Source organism: Melozone crissalis, unplaced genomic scaffold, assembly GCF_028551555.1.
Source record: "Melozone crissalis strain CALT ecotype California unplaced genomic scaffold, PUWL_Pcris_2 ptg000026l_1, whole genome shotgun sequence".
Lineage (NCBI taxonomy): Eukaryota > Metazoa > Chordata > Aves > Passeriformes > Passerellidae > Melozone > Melozone crissalis.
In genome coordinates, this window is record NW_026535804.1 from 7,715,693 (window position 1) to 7,733,083 (window position 17,391).

General features: G+C 46.9%; 1 protein-coding gene across 1 annotated transcript in view; it reads left to right on the plus strand.

Moving 5' to 3' along the window:
• Positions 1–17,391, plus strand: part of DNAH9 (dynein axonemal heavy chain 9) — a 149,601-nt gene that overhangs the window by 52,315 nt on the left and 79,895 nt on the right. Inside the window, exons 38-48 of the mRNA XM_054278578.1 lie at positions 455–628; positions 1,646–1,853; positions 4,782–4,947; positions 5,815–5,917; positions 6,838–7,077; positions 10,066–10,227; positions 10,476–10,672; positions 13,185–13,347; positions 14,267–14,390; positions 15,537–15,679; positions 16,630–16,791. Coding sequence (XP_054134553.1) covers positions 455–628; positions 1,646–1,853; positions 4,782–4,947; positions 5,815–5,917; positions 6,838–7,077; positions 10,066–10,227; positions 10,476–10,672; positions 13,185–13,347; positions 14,267–14,390; positions 15,537–15,679; positions 16,630–16,791 — 1,842 coding nt within the window. The remainder of the gene's footprint in view (positions 1–454; positions 629–1,645; positions 1,854–4,781; positions 4,948–5,814; positions 5,918–6,837; positions 7,078–10,065; positions 10,228–10,475; positions 10,673–13,184; positions 13,348–14,266; positions 14,391–15,536; positions 15,680–16,629; positions 16,792–17,391) is intronic.

Here is a 17,391-nt window from a genome sequence, read left to right on the forward strand (position 1 = left end):
AAAAAGTCCAGAAAACAACAACGAAGTGTTTGCAGGGTGGTGTGATTTATGAGGAAGAGATTTGGTATGCATGCTCTGACTGTCCATGGCCACGGATGGAGATGGATGTGGTGTCCTTGTCTGTTGGAAGAAGTAGGCACCAAAAATCAATCAAGTGTCTGTTTAGTCATAGGCACGTATTTCTCTTTTTCAAATTGATCCATCTGTCTAATCTCAGACATACTAGGAGTGATCAACACACAGGATGAATTATTTAGGGGAATAAATAGGAGTGATGAGAAAAAATGAAGAAAATGAAAAATTAGACTTAATAATAGGAAAAACTATAAGATTGTTATGCTGTGGAATATATTTTTAAGGATTAATCCCACTCTGGTGGACTGGGATAAATAACATTCTCCATCTCTAATAATTTCTCTGGATTTGTCTAATTTCTCCTCTCTTTACCTGGCAGCTCGTGGATTACAGAGTGGAGTTCAGCAAGTGGTGGGTGGCAGAATTCAAGACAATCAAGTTCCCTTCTCACGGCACAGTCTTTGACTTTTACGTTGATCCAGAAACAAAGAAGTTTGAGCCTTGGTCTAAACTCATCCCCCAGTTTGAGTTTGATCCAGAGGTGCCACTGCAGGTAAGTGACCTCAGCAGGCTGCTGGGCTGGAGGAGTTCCTGTGTTTCAGTGACTGAACTTGGGTGTTTCAATGAAGCCTAGTGAAAGGCCAGGCACTGATGGAATTCTTTATTGGATACAACTAAATCACCCATCTTTTCTTGCTGTGCTTTGGCAGTAACAGCACAACCTCCATCCATCTTCCAAGCAGGAGTGATGTACAGCAGGGGCAGGGAGCTGCTGTGCCCAGGGTGGTGACACAGAGCAGGACAAAGCCTCTGAGACACCAGGACTTGTTGTCATTCTTGTGGCTGTAAACAGAGATGGGTTTACGTTTGAGCCAAGAAAAGAGTTCCTCAGGTGGTGAATTGTGCTTGCCAGTTGCACTCCTGTGTTTTCTCAGAAGTTCCACAGTGAGCAGATGACTTGTAAAAATCACCATTGATTTAGCAAGGTGTAATTTTCTGGGGGGGATCCAGGTGCTGCTCCCAGGGGTGTGGTGGTGTTTGCAGGGGTCCCAAGATGAGGGAAGATATGAGCATCTGACTTCATGTTTCAGAAGGCTGATTTATTATTTTTTGATATATATATTAAAAGAAAATGATATATTAAAACTATACTAAAAGACTAGAAGGAAGGATTTCATAAGAAGGCTAGGAAGGAAAGGAATGGAATGATAGTAAAATCTTGTGACTGACCAGAGAGTCTGAGCCAGCTGGCTGTGATTGGCCATTAATTAAAAACAACCACATGAGACCAATCCCAGATGCACCTGTTGCATTCCACAGCAGCAGATAATCATTGTTTACATTTAATTTCTGAGGCCTCTCAGCTCCTCAGGAGAAAACATCCTAACAAAAGGATTTTCCATAAAATATGTCCGTGACAAAGGGTCTCCCCTGAAAAGACAGGTTTTAATGGTTGGCAGCATTGGATATTGATTTGATGGTTCCACAAACATCATCCCTTCCCTAAAAGGCTAAAACCTGAAGGGATCAGGGCAGGGGGCACTGAGGTGGTGCTGTGCTGTGCCCCCAGGCCTGCCTGGTGCCCACGGCTGAGACGGTCCGGGTGCAGTTCCTGGTGGCCAGGCTGCTGCAGCGCCGGCGCCCCGTGCTGCTGGTGGGCACTGCTGGCACGGGCAAGTCTGTGCTGCTGGGGGACACGCTCTGCTCGCTGGATACCGACGCCTTCCTGGTCAAGAAGGTGCCCTTTAACTACTACACCACCTCTGCCATGCTGCAAGGTAAGCTCTGAAACTGTGCTGGGGGGGTTAGGGTTGGATATCAGGGGGAATCTGTGCATAAAGGGTGGTTGGGGATGGGAATGGGCTGCTCAGGGAGGTGGTGGAGTCAGTCTCCCTGGAGGTGTTTGACAAAGCCTGGATGTGGCACTCAGTGCCATGGTTTATTTGACAGAGTGGTGTTAGGTCACAGATTGGACGCGATGATCTCAAAGGTCTTTGCAGCTGGGTTAATTCTGTATCATTCTGTGACATTCTGTGTCATTCTGTGTGATTCCATGTCATTGTGTTTCATTGTGTGCCATTGTGTGATTCTTTGACGTTCTGTGTGATTGTGTCACATCATCACTCTGTGATTCCGTGTCATTCTGTGTGATTCTATGTCACATCATCATTCTGTGTCATTCTATGCCATTCTGTAATTCTGTGCCATTCTGTGACATTCCTGGGGCACCCATTGTGGTTTGGAGCAGGATGTACACTGAGAAGCTCAAGAAAAGACCCCTGGGTGAGTTGCCCATGTTGTTGTGGGCACACTCACAACCCCACAGTGAATCTCTCTGCTCAGCAGAGCCCTACTTTTGTGGAGATGATGTTTTCCAACCTGAGGATTTGCATTCTTAACCCCACCACTCTGGTTCAGAGTTGTGCCAAAGCCCAGGCTTCAATCTGCTGCAGTTTCCATGGCTTGTATTTGACTTGAAGTGTTTTTAACATGCTGGAATTGAAGAATAAGATGGGTTTTTTGGAAAGGATCCAAACTGTCCTCGGTGTGCAATGATGGGAGCTGCATCTCGATTAGCAGTGACGATGGTGCTAATGGCCACGTGCAGGCTGGAAGCCAGGCCTGTTCCTGGGGCTGTGTTCCTCTCCTGCCACAGCCCAACATGTCCCACATCAAGTGCCACCCCCTGCCCAGGGGCACAGAGCTTGCTGACCTGGGGGGCTCAGACCCTGAGGAATTTCTTGCCCCAGGGAAGCCCTTCAAGAAAAAAACAATGGGTAAAACCTCCTATTTTGGCAATTCTCACAGCCATGGGCAGTGTGATAGGTGCAACCTCCCTTTTTCCTTTTCCTCCTGCTGTGGGGAGTGCCCTGGGTTGGGAGGGGGCTCAGCTGGGTGTTTCCCACCTGCCCAGGTGAGTGTGTGCAGGTGTGGGGCAGGTAAAGGGTGTCCCTATTGCTCTGAGCTCCAGGCTGAGCCCTTCCCTTCCTTCCTCTGCAGAGCCCAGCACATCTTCATCACAGGAAAGTGTGATTTATGCTGCCTGGCATCCTTCCCCACTGCTCATTTTTTAGTTAATTTGTCCCTTTTTGTGGAGCTTGTCAGTTGGCTGCTTTTTTTTCATCCCAAGCAGGTGCCTCTTTAGATTTGTAAAATGTGAATCCAAAGCAGTTTGGGATTCTAGTTTTTATTTACTTTGCAACCAAGAGCCAACCTGAAAGCTAGGAATTTTTAGTCATGGTGCCTGTTGGGACAGAGATTTTTTAAGGTGCAGATCTGCACTCTCGAGGGGAAGCACAGGGATGTGGTTCAAACAATCATTGTGGACCTGTAGCTTACAGATTTTCATGTGCATGGGAGCCAGATTCTCTCTGTACCCAAACCTGAGCACATTTTGGGGATTTTCTTTGGTTTATTGTGACCAAATCCCATTTCCTGTGGAGCCTGGACCTCTGGTGTGCTGGTCCATGCCCTCTTGGACCTCTGCTCCTCCATCAGCTCCATCCTTGCTCTCATTCCCCACCTTCCCCCTCCAGATCTGCCTTGAGAAAATGAGAATAAATGGTGTTTTTTGGGGTTGGGTACTCTTCCCCCCTTGGCCATCAGGGTGAGAGGGGCCACACTTGCAAAATATGAGTGTTTGAGGGGCTGATGGGGATGTGTCAGGACCCCCGAGCAGGGACCCTGCAGGATTATTGTGGGATAAGCTTTGAATTAAAATGCAACTTCCACAAACATGTCACTTCATCCCCAGTAATTGCATTTCACTATGATGAATCTCCTGCATCCTTGTTTAACCTCGAAAAGGGCTGATTTTATGTGTTAATTAAGGCCTAATTAAATTTAAATTAAATGCTTATTTGAAACACTTAATTTGACTTGCTACCAGAAATTTCAAATATTGTGGTTTTATTGAAGGGGGAGAGAGACTCCACTGAGGAAAAATCTATCATTTTTCTAAGCACAATTCATGGCTTTGTGCAGAAGTGTCTGTGACAAGAAAACAGCTGAATTCTTAGTGGGTAACCAGGCTGTCTGCAGGGCACCCAAGCAGGAAACAAATGGGGTTTTAAAAGATTCGTGGTCTGAAAAAAAAACCAACCCAGAATATAAATTTTCCCTAATAACTTTTGCCCTTGATAAGGGATGGCTGAAGTGTGCATTTGCACAAAATTGTTATCAAAACTCCCAGTTGTCCCTAATTACAAAGGATTGCTCCTTGCCTTGCTGCTGCTTACAGGAGTGGTGATAACCCCAAAACTCTGACAGTGAAATAAATTCTGCCTCCATCTCCAGGATGGCTGGGAGCACCTGGGAGTGAGGATGGGCTCCAGGAAAGCTTCTGGCAGGGAATTCACCCCAGAAAAGCTGCTGCTGTTTGCTTTGCCCCTTCCTGAGGCAGTAAAGGTTGCTCAGGCTGCAGTGAAAGAAATCAATAACCTATAAAACATTTTATGCAGCAGTGTGGGGTGATCTGCACTAAATATCATTCCAGCATTGTAAATACTCCCAATATGCTACAGTCTAGAGCAGCACATAACCTCAGCCTTCTGCTAAAACAAATGGGAATTTTCCAGAGCTTCCAAATGAGTTTTCTCTTCGTGCTCTTCCTTCCTAAAAAGCCACAAACCTCACAGGTGATCTGGGAGGGCTGGGGCTCCCTGCAGCAGGCTGAGCACTCACCCCAGTCCCTGCTGCCCCTGCAGGTGTGCTGGAGAAGCCTCTGGAGAAAAAGGCTGGCAGGAATTACGGCCCCCCAGGCACCAAGAGGCTGGTGTATTTCATGGATGACCTGAACATGCCCCAGGTGGACGCCTATGGCACCGTGCAGCCCCACACCCTGCTCAGGCAGCACCTGGACTATGGACATTGGTATGGGGCTGCTGGATTGCTCTGGGGTGGCTAACTGGGAGATCTGCACTGCTAAAAGCAAGAAAAGCAAAAAAGCAGAAGTATTGACACCAGCTGGGGTCTCTGTACAAATCACAAATGGGACAGGACTGCTGGGAACTCACCTTGAGCTGTTTGATTTTCCAGCATCAGTCTCATTACACGGTTATGACAATGGGAAGATGCCAGCAGCTCATATCCCAGGCAGCAGACACAGAACTTAATGTTACAACTCACTTTAAAAGTTTTTTTGACCAATCACACAAAGCAAAAGCACATTGACAGTAGTTCCATCCAACCACTATAAGCACAGGTACCTTTGGTTAAACAATGCTTGCTTATTTCAAACACAATACCTGCTTGTGAGCCTTAAAACACAATGCACAGAGCTCCATTATTAAGCTTAAAACTCCCTAGTATCTCACTAGATAAACTTTTCTGTAGCTTAGGGAGTTATTCTAGACAAGGGTTACTACACAGACCATTGTTCTGTTTGTCCTTGCTTTTCTACTTTTTAAATAATTTTTCTGCTGACCAATCTCATGGCTGCTGCTCAGCTCTAACCACAGTTCTGCTGTCTCTGAGGCCTTTTGCAGCTTTCCCAAAACCCTCTGATTTTGTAGATTCCCACAAAGCATAATATTTGATTGAAGCCCATATTTCCCTTAAGCTGTCATCCAACAAAATTTCTTCTTCTTCACATTAAAAGCAGCAGTGTGTGCGCTCGTGTTGTTTCGTGTCCTACAGTGACAGAGTCTCATGCTGTACTGACTGAGCTAGCTGGGCAGACATGGATTGTTACACCCAGGGGTGTGTGGTCACCATCTGTGGCTTTTGCTGTGCCCCAAGGTATGACCGGAGCAGGCTGTCCCTGAAGGAGATCAGCAATGTGCAGTATGTGTCCTGCATGAACCCCACTGCAGGGAGCTTCACCATCAACCCCCGGCTCCAGGTAAAGCCCTGCTCCATGGGTGGGTTGTTCAGGTTCAAGGCTTCAGACCCTGCTGTCGTTCAATCAGTGGAAACAGCATGAAGTGGTTAATTCCTGATGGAATTTCTCCCTTCTTTGTGTTTCCTCTTGTTTTACTGCCCAGTGGAAGGAAGAAGTCACAAGTTCCCAGGCAGCTGGACACCCACTCTCAGGAAAACTTCTGGTTCAGACAGGCAGATTTTATCTTCCTCTAGCTGATAGTTACTGCTGGACCATAGTTCAGTTCTTGAAAGTCTTTTGGTGGTCAGGCACTGGAACTTGCAGCCCAGGGAATGGGTGGAGTCACCAAGTCTGGATGTGGAGTCACCAACTCTGGATGTGCTCAAAAATGAACTCCAAAATGGCACTCCACAGTATGTTTTGGGATTTGTTCAAAGGTTGGACTTGATCTCGGAGGTCTTTCTAACCTTATCTATTCTGTGTTCTCTTCCTCTGCAAGTTCTTCATCAACAAAGGGTCTTCTTGAGGTGGCACCTTCTGGGGCTACTCCTACCAGAGACAGGCCTGGGCTTCACCAGGGGTCTGTGGGGCCTTCAGACCTGTCAGCTCATCAGTGGACTGAGCTTCCCTTGTGAAATGCCACTGAAAATCCCTTGTTCAGCCAGCAGAAGGTGTCTCCTGCCAGCTGTCCTCTGCTGGGAATTTGGGTGGGGACATAGTTCTGGTGGACTTCAAATCCATAGAGCATCCCATGTTGAAAGGGACCTCCAAAGATCATCTGGGCCAACCTTTCCTGGGAAGTGGAGCCCAAATGAGATTGTTCAGTGCTGTGGCCATTTACAGAGACGACACTGACATGGGAGGTGGTTTCTGTCTGGCACTCACCTGGGAGATGGTTTTCATCTCTCTGACCTTTCCACCTCTCACTTTCTCTTCCTCAGCGTCACTTCTGTGTCTTCGCTCTCTCCAACCCTGACCAGGACTCCTTGTCCAGGATCTACAGCACCATCTTGGTGCAGCACCTGGCCAGTGGGAACTTCTCAGAAGCTGTGCAAAAATCAGCCCAGCAGCTCATTGCCCTGGCCCTGGGGCTGCACAGGAAGGTGGCTGCCACGTTCCTGCCAACAGCTGTCAAGTTCCACTACGTTTTCAACCTCAGAGACCTCTCCAATATCTTCCAAGTAAGTGCAGCTCCTGTCCTGTGCCGTTTGGAGTTTGTGCCTGTGTCAGAGGCAGCTGAGGTCCCTCTGGCCCTTGGTGAGCCAAACACAGTGTCTCATTTAGCAATGACACAGCATGGGTGTCCGCTGGGCTCAGGGGGTGACCTGGAGCCATTCCCTGATCCCTGGTTGGTTTTGAATGGATTCCAGAGTCATCACCCATGACTGTGGGGAAGATCAGTCAAAAGCTTATTTACTTTCCAGCCTCCTCTGGCCAATGGGGAGGGATGTACAGCTCCATAAGGAGGTGTGGGTTTTGAGGGGTTTGAAGTTCTCTGGCTGGAAAAAGGACAAGCTGTAGAGAGCTTTGGGCTCCTGACCTCAGCCCTTTGAGCAGTGGCTGTTGTCAGGGTGCTGGAGCTTGGCTTCTCTTGGTGATCTCCACCCCATGGTGTGGTGTGGGGGTCCATGGCACTACCCCACCACACTGGGAAGTACCTCCTGCCTGGGGCAGGGGCTGGAGGCTCTGGGGGCTGCTGGACCTGAGGAGAGCACAGCTGGTTTTGGTTCAGCTGCTCTGCCAGAGCCAGGGCAGCTTGGTGGCTGTACCAGCATATCCTCTCAGGTGCTCAGCATTGAGCATGCAGGCTGGCAGTTAAAGAGCTGATAAATCCATCCAAACCAGGTTTGATTTTACCACTGAAACTGAATCACCAGCCACTGTACCAAAGTGAAATGTTGTCCAGAAATGTTGTCTTCCATCCTTGGTGAGATTTTGTTTTCCTGTTTTCCCCAGCAGTCTCGTGCTTTGGAGCAGCTGGTGTTACTGTTTAAAGAGCCTTTCAGGCTTTCAGGCTGATTAATAAAATTTGATAAATTCCTGAGCAGCCACACTGAGGGTCAGCACCGTAGCCTGCTCTAAACCCCCAGCTGGTCATTTGTCACTGTCCTTGTTAACATCTGCTTCACCAAGTGGGCACGTGGAAGTTCAGAGCCTTGTGCCTGCCATCAGAGCGGAGCTGGAGCAGAGACAGACAGGGAATCTGGGACCTTGAACAAGTGAATAACTCCACTGAGGCAGGAAGGAGTCAGAGCTGTCACTGTGCTCAGCTGAGCAGCAGCAGCTCGGATGTGAGATGTGGGTCTGGGGAAATCCTGCCTTCCAGTTAATCTGGGCTTTGGGAGGTGCAGGGAGAGAACATTTCAGAGAGAAGCATTTCAGTGGGAGGCCTCAGATTGTGCCAGGGTTGGGGGAGTAACAGAAAACATCCTGCCAGATCCCAGCTCTGGGCCAGAGGGTGACAGGAATGCTCCTCATTCTCCTTTCCAGGGCTTCCCCATCCCCTTTGTTAGTTAGTTTCTTTTAAATGTTGGCCCCTATTCTCCATCCCAGATGCAGTGACCCACAGACACATGCCCTTCTTGCTTTTGGGTTGTGGGGGTCTTTAGATGCAGTCCCTTTAAGAAAGATTGAGTGACTTTTAATTTTAATCAGTTTAGGATCTGATTTTTCCTTCCTCTCTTTGAGATGTCAGCTTTTCTCACCAATTTTTTTTTTCCGGAATAAATAAAATAATTTGACAGCTGTAATGACAGATGTGAAACCCAAACAATCTGAACCATGGACCAGTGAGCTGAGAGGGCCTGCTTTACATTGCTTTCAATGCATTTAATATTTAATGTATAAATAATTAGATGTTAGGAATAAAAGCTGTCTGTTTAATTCATACCATTGAAAACCCTGTGTGCTGTTAATAGGCTTAGTATAGGCGACACCTCTTTGAAATATAATTCTTTTATGCATTTTAATAGAGTTCATGGTAAACATACTGTGCTAAGCAGACAGCAACTGATATTTCCTGCAGGCAGAATGCACCTAATTAGAATTAATTGATTAAAAGAAAAAATAGCCACCAGTAACATTTCCAAACCTTTTTTTCCCTTCTTGACAAAGCACCCATGGCATGGGGCTGGGATGGGAGAACCACATGTCTGGGCTGGTGCCTGGCTCTGCAGAGCCCCAATGCTGAGAGCAGGACCCCAGCCTGGCCAGGGGAGGCTGGGTGGGGGATTCAAATGGGTTTAATGAGTGTAAACCTTTAAAATAATGTGGGAAACGTTCCCAGGGCTGTGGGCAGCAGGCTGAGGTGCCTGGCTTTGCAGGGTCCCAGATGCTGAGAGCAGGAACCCAACTCAGCCAGGGGAGGCTGGGTGGGGGATTAAAATGGGTTTAATGAGTGTAAACCTTCAAAAGAAGGTGGGAAACATTCCCAGAGCTGTGGGCAGCAGGTTGAGGGAGGTGCTTCTACCCCTCTGTGCTGCTTTGTCAGACATCAACTGAAAGACTTGTCCAGCTCAGGGGTCCCAGTACCAGGGAACCTCCCAGGAAGGAGCTGGAGCTGCTGGAAGGAGCCCAGAGGGACACCAGGATGAGCAGAGGGATGGGGCAGCTCTGCTGGGAGGAAAAGCTGAGAGAACTGGGGTTGTTCAGCCTGAGGATTGCTCTGAAGTGAACTGACTGTGGCCTGAAGGGGCTCTGAGAGAGCTGGAGCAGGACTTTGGGCAAGGGATGGGGTGACAGGACAAGGGGGAATGACATCCTACTGACAAAGAGGAGGTTTAGATGGGATCTTGGGAAGAAATCCGTGCCTGTAAAGGGTGGTGAAGCCCTGGCGCAGATTACCCAGAGCAGCTGTGACTGCCCCTGGATCCCTGGCAGTGCCCAAGGCCAGGTTGGACATTGAGGCTGGGAGCAGCCTGGGACAGGGGAAGGTGTCCCTGCCATGGCAGGGATGGGATGGCATGATCCTTATGGTCCCTTCCAACTCAAACCCCTCTGGGCTGAGAAGCATCTTTGGGAGTTTTGGGTTCACACAGGACACATTCCCTGGGTGTTTGGTGTGGGGTTGCTCAGGTGCAGGTGGCTGTGAGGGGGACTCAGCCTGGTGGTGCTGGGGTGGAATCCCTCAGGACCAAGCTGGGTTTCCTGGCTGTCTTTGCTCTCCACAGGGCCTGCTGTTCTCTACCCCTGAATGTCTGAAGCAGCCCCAAGACCTGGTGAAACTCTACCTGCACGAGTCAAATCGGGTGTACCGGGATAGGATGGTTGAGGAAGTGGATTGGGAAACTTTTGATAAAATCCAGCGGGAGATAGTGAAGAAATGCTATGACGTAAGTGTGGAGGTCTGATGAGGTCTAATACTGATGAGAATGGAACAGAATGGGTTTATTGGAAGGGAAATCAGTTCTGGGGATTTTCCTTTCCCTCTCTTTCACTCCTGAGCCCGTTTCCCCTTTTCCAACAGCAGGTGCAACTGTGTGGACATTAAAAGGCTGCAACACCATAATTCCTTTGGAAGGTGGCTCCGAGCTGCAGTGGGTTTTCCTGCATTTGTTCTCTATTTTCTTCTCTTTTACAGGACATTGAGGACACTTTAGAGCAGGCCAAACACATGAATATTTACTGCCATTTTACCAAAGGCCTTGGGGAACCTGGCTATAGGCCAGTTCCAAGCTGGGAGGAGCTGAACCACATCCTCGTGGAAGCCTTGGACAGCTACAACGAAGTCAACGCTGCCATGGACCTGGTACTGTTTGAGGATGCCATGAGCCACGTGTAAGGGCTTTTCTGCCTTTATTCCCCATCATTTGTCTGTGCAGATGGCTTTGTGGGGTTTCCTAGAGGATGTAGGAATATGGATCCATGGGCTGAGGCAAATAATTTGTAGTTCTACAGGGCGAAGTGCCAGGTCTGCACTCTGCATAAACATTTCTCAGATGTGACAACATTTAGGTGCTTTTGTGTCTTCCCTTGCCAGCCAGGACAGAACTGGCTGTACTGGGCTTTCCTCAAATGCTGACTGTTGGTTTAGGACCACATTTACACAGACCCTTAGAGGGATTTTCCTCTGTATAAAGTAAGATTATGTGCATTCAGCCTACTGCTTTTAAAGGATGGAGGCATTTAAACTGCTTTGATCCTTTGGAAAATCTGCTTGCATGGAGATGCCTGGGGGTGCAGGTGGATTCCAGCTGGAAATTGGACATGTGGGACTATATAAAAATAAGCCTCCTGATGATTATTATGAAAGCTGTTTACATGCTTTGGGGGGACCTCCAGCTCTCACACAAAGCCTGAGGGAATCCCAGCAGGGACACTTCTGGGTGCTGGGATGCAGAGCTGCCCTTAGGTGGCTTCAGGAGATGGAGCTGCCCTGGCAATCAGAGCTTGAATTTGTACAGAAACCCTGTCTCAGGAGGTGCAGATTTGGGACTCTAAGCTGGGAGGAAGCCCCTGACCTGCTGCAGCCAGGGTGGGTGGTTTTAATTCTCACTGGACCTGGCAGCCTATTATATATATCTATATATATGCAGGAGTAGCATTTTCATATGTAAAAATATATATAAATACATATATATATGTGTGTGTGTGTGTGTGTATGTATTTGTGTGTATATCTATACAAAAATATATATACGTATTTACATATATATAAAAATATAAATATAAAAATAAACTATATAAAATATATGTTAATGTACAATATATATAAATATATTAATATATAATTGCATATATTATTTTGATATATTTTATTTCTATTGTATATAATATAAACAATATAAGTATATATATATATAATATGTATAAACACACATACAAATTTGTCTGTTCCAAGGGCTCTCAACCTGTGTTCAGTCTGGGCATTCCCTCCTCCATCCATGGGGGCGATGGAATCAATCTGCTGTCCTGTTGTCCATGAGTCCTTCTGCTTGCATTGCCTGCAGAATGGTGTCAGGAATATTGACCCTGTGCTCCTCTTGCACTTTACATAAATCGGGATTTGCAATTGGAATTTGCAAAACATGGCTCTGCCCCTCCGGTTCATACTGAGAATAATGAGGAAAGGAAGATTTGAGCATCCAGCAGCACTTGACAATTTCACAGGAGCTGAGTGAATCTCATTCACTGCATTTGGAAATTGCATTTGGCTGAAATACACAACTTCTTCCATCTCAAGTAGCTTCTGAATATCAGCTTGAATTTGCTGAAGATTTTCAATCGGGAGAGAAAAAGAAGGAAAAAAGATATTTGATGACTTAATATGTGTAGGGCCATGGGGGATACCTGTCAGTCACCTCATCCAGGGCTGTGTCACAGCACAGAGCACATCAAGGCAGGGACAAGGGCAGAGCTGGCTTGGGTAATTCAGAGCAGGAATGCTAAGGCTCTCCTCACAGTCTGGATTGCTTTTGTGGAAATAATTTCACAGAAATTATTAAATTATAAAAAAAATCTGTCAGAGTCTGTGCATAGATTATGGAACACTGGAGTTGTAATAAAGCAGAGTAGTGTTTCTCAGAGTCTTAAATGAAAAATAATTAGATTAATCCAGGAAAATAGTGAAGGGAGCTGAATAAAGGAATGGGGCTTGTGTTTCAGACTCTGGACAGGGAGAGTTCCACAGGTGGGATCCTCTGGACCCCCTTCACCTAGCAGGGAACATGTGGGGGTGTCAGCATTTGCTTAAAGAGAACAAAAGGGAGAAAAGAGTTCACCACAGGACTCTCAGGTGAGCACACCTGGGAAATAACAGCAAATTCATTGTAAAAGTGAGAAAATCTCACACTTATGTAGTGATGGTGTGGATAAAAGGAACAGAGATTGTTTTCCAGGCAGGTTTGTGCCATTCCAGCCGGGTGTGGATGTTCTGTAATGCTCAGTAGGGCTCACCTGTGCACAAATCCCAAAGCCTTGAGAAGAGAGAGGGGCTTTTCTGGGGAGGGGGGTCAGAGCCTTGAATTTTGCTCTGTTTTTGCATGTCAATTAACATCCTTTTCCCCTTGCACTCCCTGCAAAGACCTTCACTTAAACATTGTTCTGTCCAGCAGGACTTCGCAGGTGGGAAAAAAAATAGGCACATTTTAAATTTCCACCAAACTTTGGGGGTGTTTTTGGACAGGTCTCATCAGAGATGAGCATTGATTGCTGCCACATCTCCGAGACTGTGTTCTGAGCGGGGTGAAGAATGGCAATTTCCTAGTGAATAAAATATGTATTGAGGAGCAGTGGGCAGAGAAATGGGAGAGCAGTGTTATTAATGAGAGGTTTTGCATGGCTCGGTGCAGCTGCCGTATCAGCCGTGTCCTGGAGGCGCCGCGGGGGAACGCGCTCCTGGTCGGCGTGGGAGGCACGGGCAAGCAGAGCCTGACCCGCCTGGCTGCCTTCCTCAGCTCCATGGAGGTCTTCCAGATCACCCTGAGGAAAGGCTACGGCGTCCCTGACCTCAAGGTGGGGGACTTGAAATGGAGGGGAAGGAAAAAAAACAGCAGAGCTTGCCCTGAAGGGGTGGTGTGTGATGGGAGAGAGAATGGGGAGAATGATTGTGAGCCCAGGTGGGCAAGAGGTCAAGGCCACCTGGGATGACCCAGCTCTGGGGTGGCAGCAGGGCCAGGGTAGTGCCCATGCCCTGTGTTGGCACTGCTGGGACACCTCCAGTGCTGAGGACAGCTCTGGGACAGGAAGGGTATTGAGGGCTGGAGCGTGTCCAAGGCAGGGAACAGAGCTGGGGAAGGGGCTGGAGCAGCTGAAGGAGCTGGAAAGGGACTCAGCTTGGAGAACAGGAGGCTCAGGGGGACCTTGTGGCTCTGCACAGCTCCTGCCAGGAGGGGACAGCCAGGGAGGTCGGGCTCTGCTCCAGGGAACAGGGACAGGAGGAGAGGGAATGGCCTCAGGCTGGGCCAGGGCAGGCTTAGGGTAGATATTAGGGAATATTTCTTCACTGACAGTGCTGTCCAGCCCTGGCACGGCTGCCCAGGGAGGTGGTGAAAAGCACACCCCTGAAGGGATTTAAAAGCCATATGGATGTGGCTCTTAGGGACGTGGGTTAGTGATGGCCTTAGCTACTCTGGGGAACAGTTGGATATGATGTCCTTAGAGGGCTCTTCTAGTGTAAATGAGATACTGAAACACCCAGAGACAACATGCTCCTGTGGAGAGGAGCACATGCCTTGCTGGAGTGTGTGTGCCCAGGGCTGCAGCCACACCTGGGCTCCCCTGGCAGTGCCCTGAGAACATTCCAGCCCAGCACTGAGCCTCAGCCCTCCCCTGTGTTGATGTTCTTAGCCACTGAGCTGGTTCTGAATGATCCCATTTCTGTGCCTGGCCCATGCTTTGCAGCATGCAAGCCCTCCTGGTGTCCCCCCTGCAGGCAGACCTGGCAAACCTGTACCTGAAGGCCGGGCTGAAGAACGTGGGCTCTGTGTTCCTTCTGAGCGACGCGCAGGTGGCGGACGAGCAGTTCCTGGTGCTGGTCAACGACTTCCTGGCATCAGGTGCAGCCCTCGTGTTACAGCAGCCTCCTCCAGCCAGGTCTAATCAGCTCTCAGAGGTCTATAACACACCCAAGATGGCTCAGCTACCCTTGGAGGTGTAAAAATCAGCAGGATGGCTTCTGTTGCAATGTTGGAAATAAAAAGGTTTAATAAAAGGCAAAATAACAAACAGAGAAAAACCAGGCCAGGTGCTCCTGGTAAAACACCTCACAAAAGCAATTAGGTTTTTTGTTCTCTTCTAGTAAATTGCCCAGGTGGGACTTTTTAGCTTCTGTCCAATTAGCTATCCTTAAATTTGAGGTGAAGGCCCTGGCACAGGGTGCCTAGAGCAGCTGTGGCTGCCCCTGGATCCCTGGAAATGTCCAGGGCCAGGTTGGATGGGGCTTGGAGCAACCTGAGATAGTGAGAAGTGTCTTAATTACTTGTTTCACTTGTTGTCATTATCTGGAACAAAATATACCTTTAAATCTTTTTGATGAATGAGCAGATTTCTGATTAGTGTATTTCCCTAAGTGATCAGTGCACATATTGAAAGTATCTGGCTCAATAATGATGATTTTAATCAAATCAGAATCCAGAAAGGAAGTGAATGTGTGATATACTAAGGAAACACTAAGAAAAAAAATATGGTTGGTTGCATTTTTGGCAAACAGCTGCTTAACTATTAACTTATAAAAGTTTTTTACAAGATTTGTAACTCATAAAATGTTTGGATCATCTGGGAGTTATTTGGCCACTGCTGGAAAGGGCCCTGAACAGCTGCAAAAATTTTACGTGTAATTAATGCACTTGCAAAACTACAATGATTTTATAATACGTATGGCATATTAGGGATTTGAATATTTCTTTTTAAATCTAATTAGACTGCAGAGCTAAAAAAACAAATTGATTTTCTGTACCTTGACTCTATTCTATCATCCTTTCCCTTGTGTTTTATAAGGAAGTTTGCTCTCACAGATGTTTGTTTTTCAGCAGAATGACCTTGTGTGCCCCTTTGCTGCTTCTGGGGCTCAGGGGGACCTGGTGCAGGGGTTGTACCTGAAAAGGGGATGTCCCTGAGCCCCTGAAGAGGGGGACAGCAGCTTCCCTTTGCTCTGAGACTACAACGTCCACATGTGCAAACCCAAACATGCCCTTCTCTCCTAGGGGAAATCCCAGATCTCTTCCCTGAGGATGAAGTTGAAAACATCATCAGCAGTGTGAGGAGTGAAGTCAGGGGCCGGGGGCTGGTGGATTCCAGGGAGAATTGCTGGAGGTTTTTCATCGAACGCGTCCGACGGCAGCTGAAGGTGAGATGGAGCACAAAGGGTTGGTGCTGAATGATATTTTGCCTTTCTCCTTTTATAGATTCTCTGTGTTCTTCACACACATATTTGTAGCCTGTTATTGTATTAGTAGCTAGTTCCAGTACTTTTCCCTAGCCAGAAAGACAAAATTCCAGAGTTCCAAGCCCCAGGAGGTACAAGGCCTTCATCCTATCGTGGTTTTTCTGTGTACCAAGGCCAAAAAACAGCTCTTCAGGACATAGATTTGTAAACAAAGTTTAGTTTCCATCTGTGGTCCATTTGCATATTGGATTTATTTGTCCAATTACAGCTTTAGGTTATGAAGTCCCATTCTTCTTGTTTTCTTTCTTCAGTCCAGGTTGTTTTTGCTCTTGGGCCTGAGATTTGGATCATTTGTCCTCGGTTCCAAGCTAGAGAAGGAATTGCTTTGCCTCCTATTTTGGGAATCCAGGACTCCTGAGCAACTGACCAATATCATCAAGCAGAGGCTGTTTATTGTTTACATTACACACATATTTATGGATTCTACAAACTTAATAGTTTTTAAATATATTTTAAAAACTAATATACTAGTTTTTACTAGTTTTCATTACATTTGTAGCTAGTTTTTTAATAGAAAATACAGAAAGAACCCTTAAGTAATTTTGTTTGTTTATTGTAGTTTATGTTTCAATGTTTAAGAGGCCTTTCTTATCTCTTTTTACATTGTTTTCTCTCAGTTAAAGTAGTTTTGTGAGTATAAGTTTTTTGTGACAACAGGTAGTTTTGAGCACAGACTAAACAACATATCTTATCTATGTAAGAAAATTACAGACTTTATAATTTAAAACGGTGCATTTTACCAAATCTGAAATAGATTTATATCTTATTAAATTTTCACTGTTTCAGCGGCAGGGCAGGTGCTGCTCTCCCTGCCCCTGCCCTGCCCCTCAGTGCCCTGTCCTGCTCCTCAGGTGGCTCTGTGCCTGTCCCCCGTGGGCCCCAAGCTGCGCCTCCGCAGCCGCCGCTTCCCGGCGCTGGCCAGCTGCACCACCATGGACTGCTTCCAACCATGGCCCCGCCAGGCCCTGGAGTCCGTCAGCCTCCGCTTCCTGTGGGACATGGACACCCTGCAGGTGAGCACCACACAGAGCCTTTGCTGGGACACTGGGGGACACTGGGGACAGTGCTGAGCACAGCCAGGGTGGGGTATTTTCAGGGTCTGCTATGGCAGGAAGGAAACGTGAATCTGACTCCATGTTCTTAGATGGCTAATTTATTATGATATGATATGATGTTATCTCATAGAATATTGTATATACTATACATAGTATACTACATAGTATATATAGTATACTATGTTGTGTTATAATACGTTATATTATGTTATACTACACTATATTATGTTTTACTACACTATGTTATGTTATGTTATACTATATTATACTATATTATACTATATTATACTATATTATACTATATTATACTAAAACTATACTAAAGAATAGAGAAAGGATATTTAACAGAAGGCTTAATAAGATACTAATGAAAAACCTGTGACTCTCTCCAGAGACCCGACACAGCCTGACCGTGATTGTTTATCCAACATGTGAATTGTTTTTAGTTAATGACCAATCTCCAAACCACATTCCAAAGCAGCAAAACACAGGAGAAGCAAATCAGATAATTATTGCTTTCATTTTTCTCTGAGGCTTCTCAGCTTTCCAAGAGAAGAA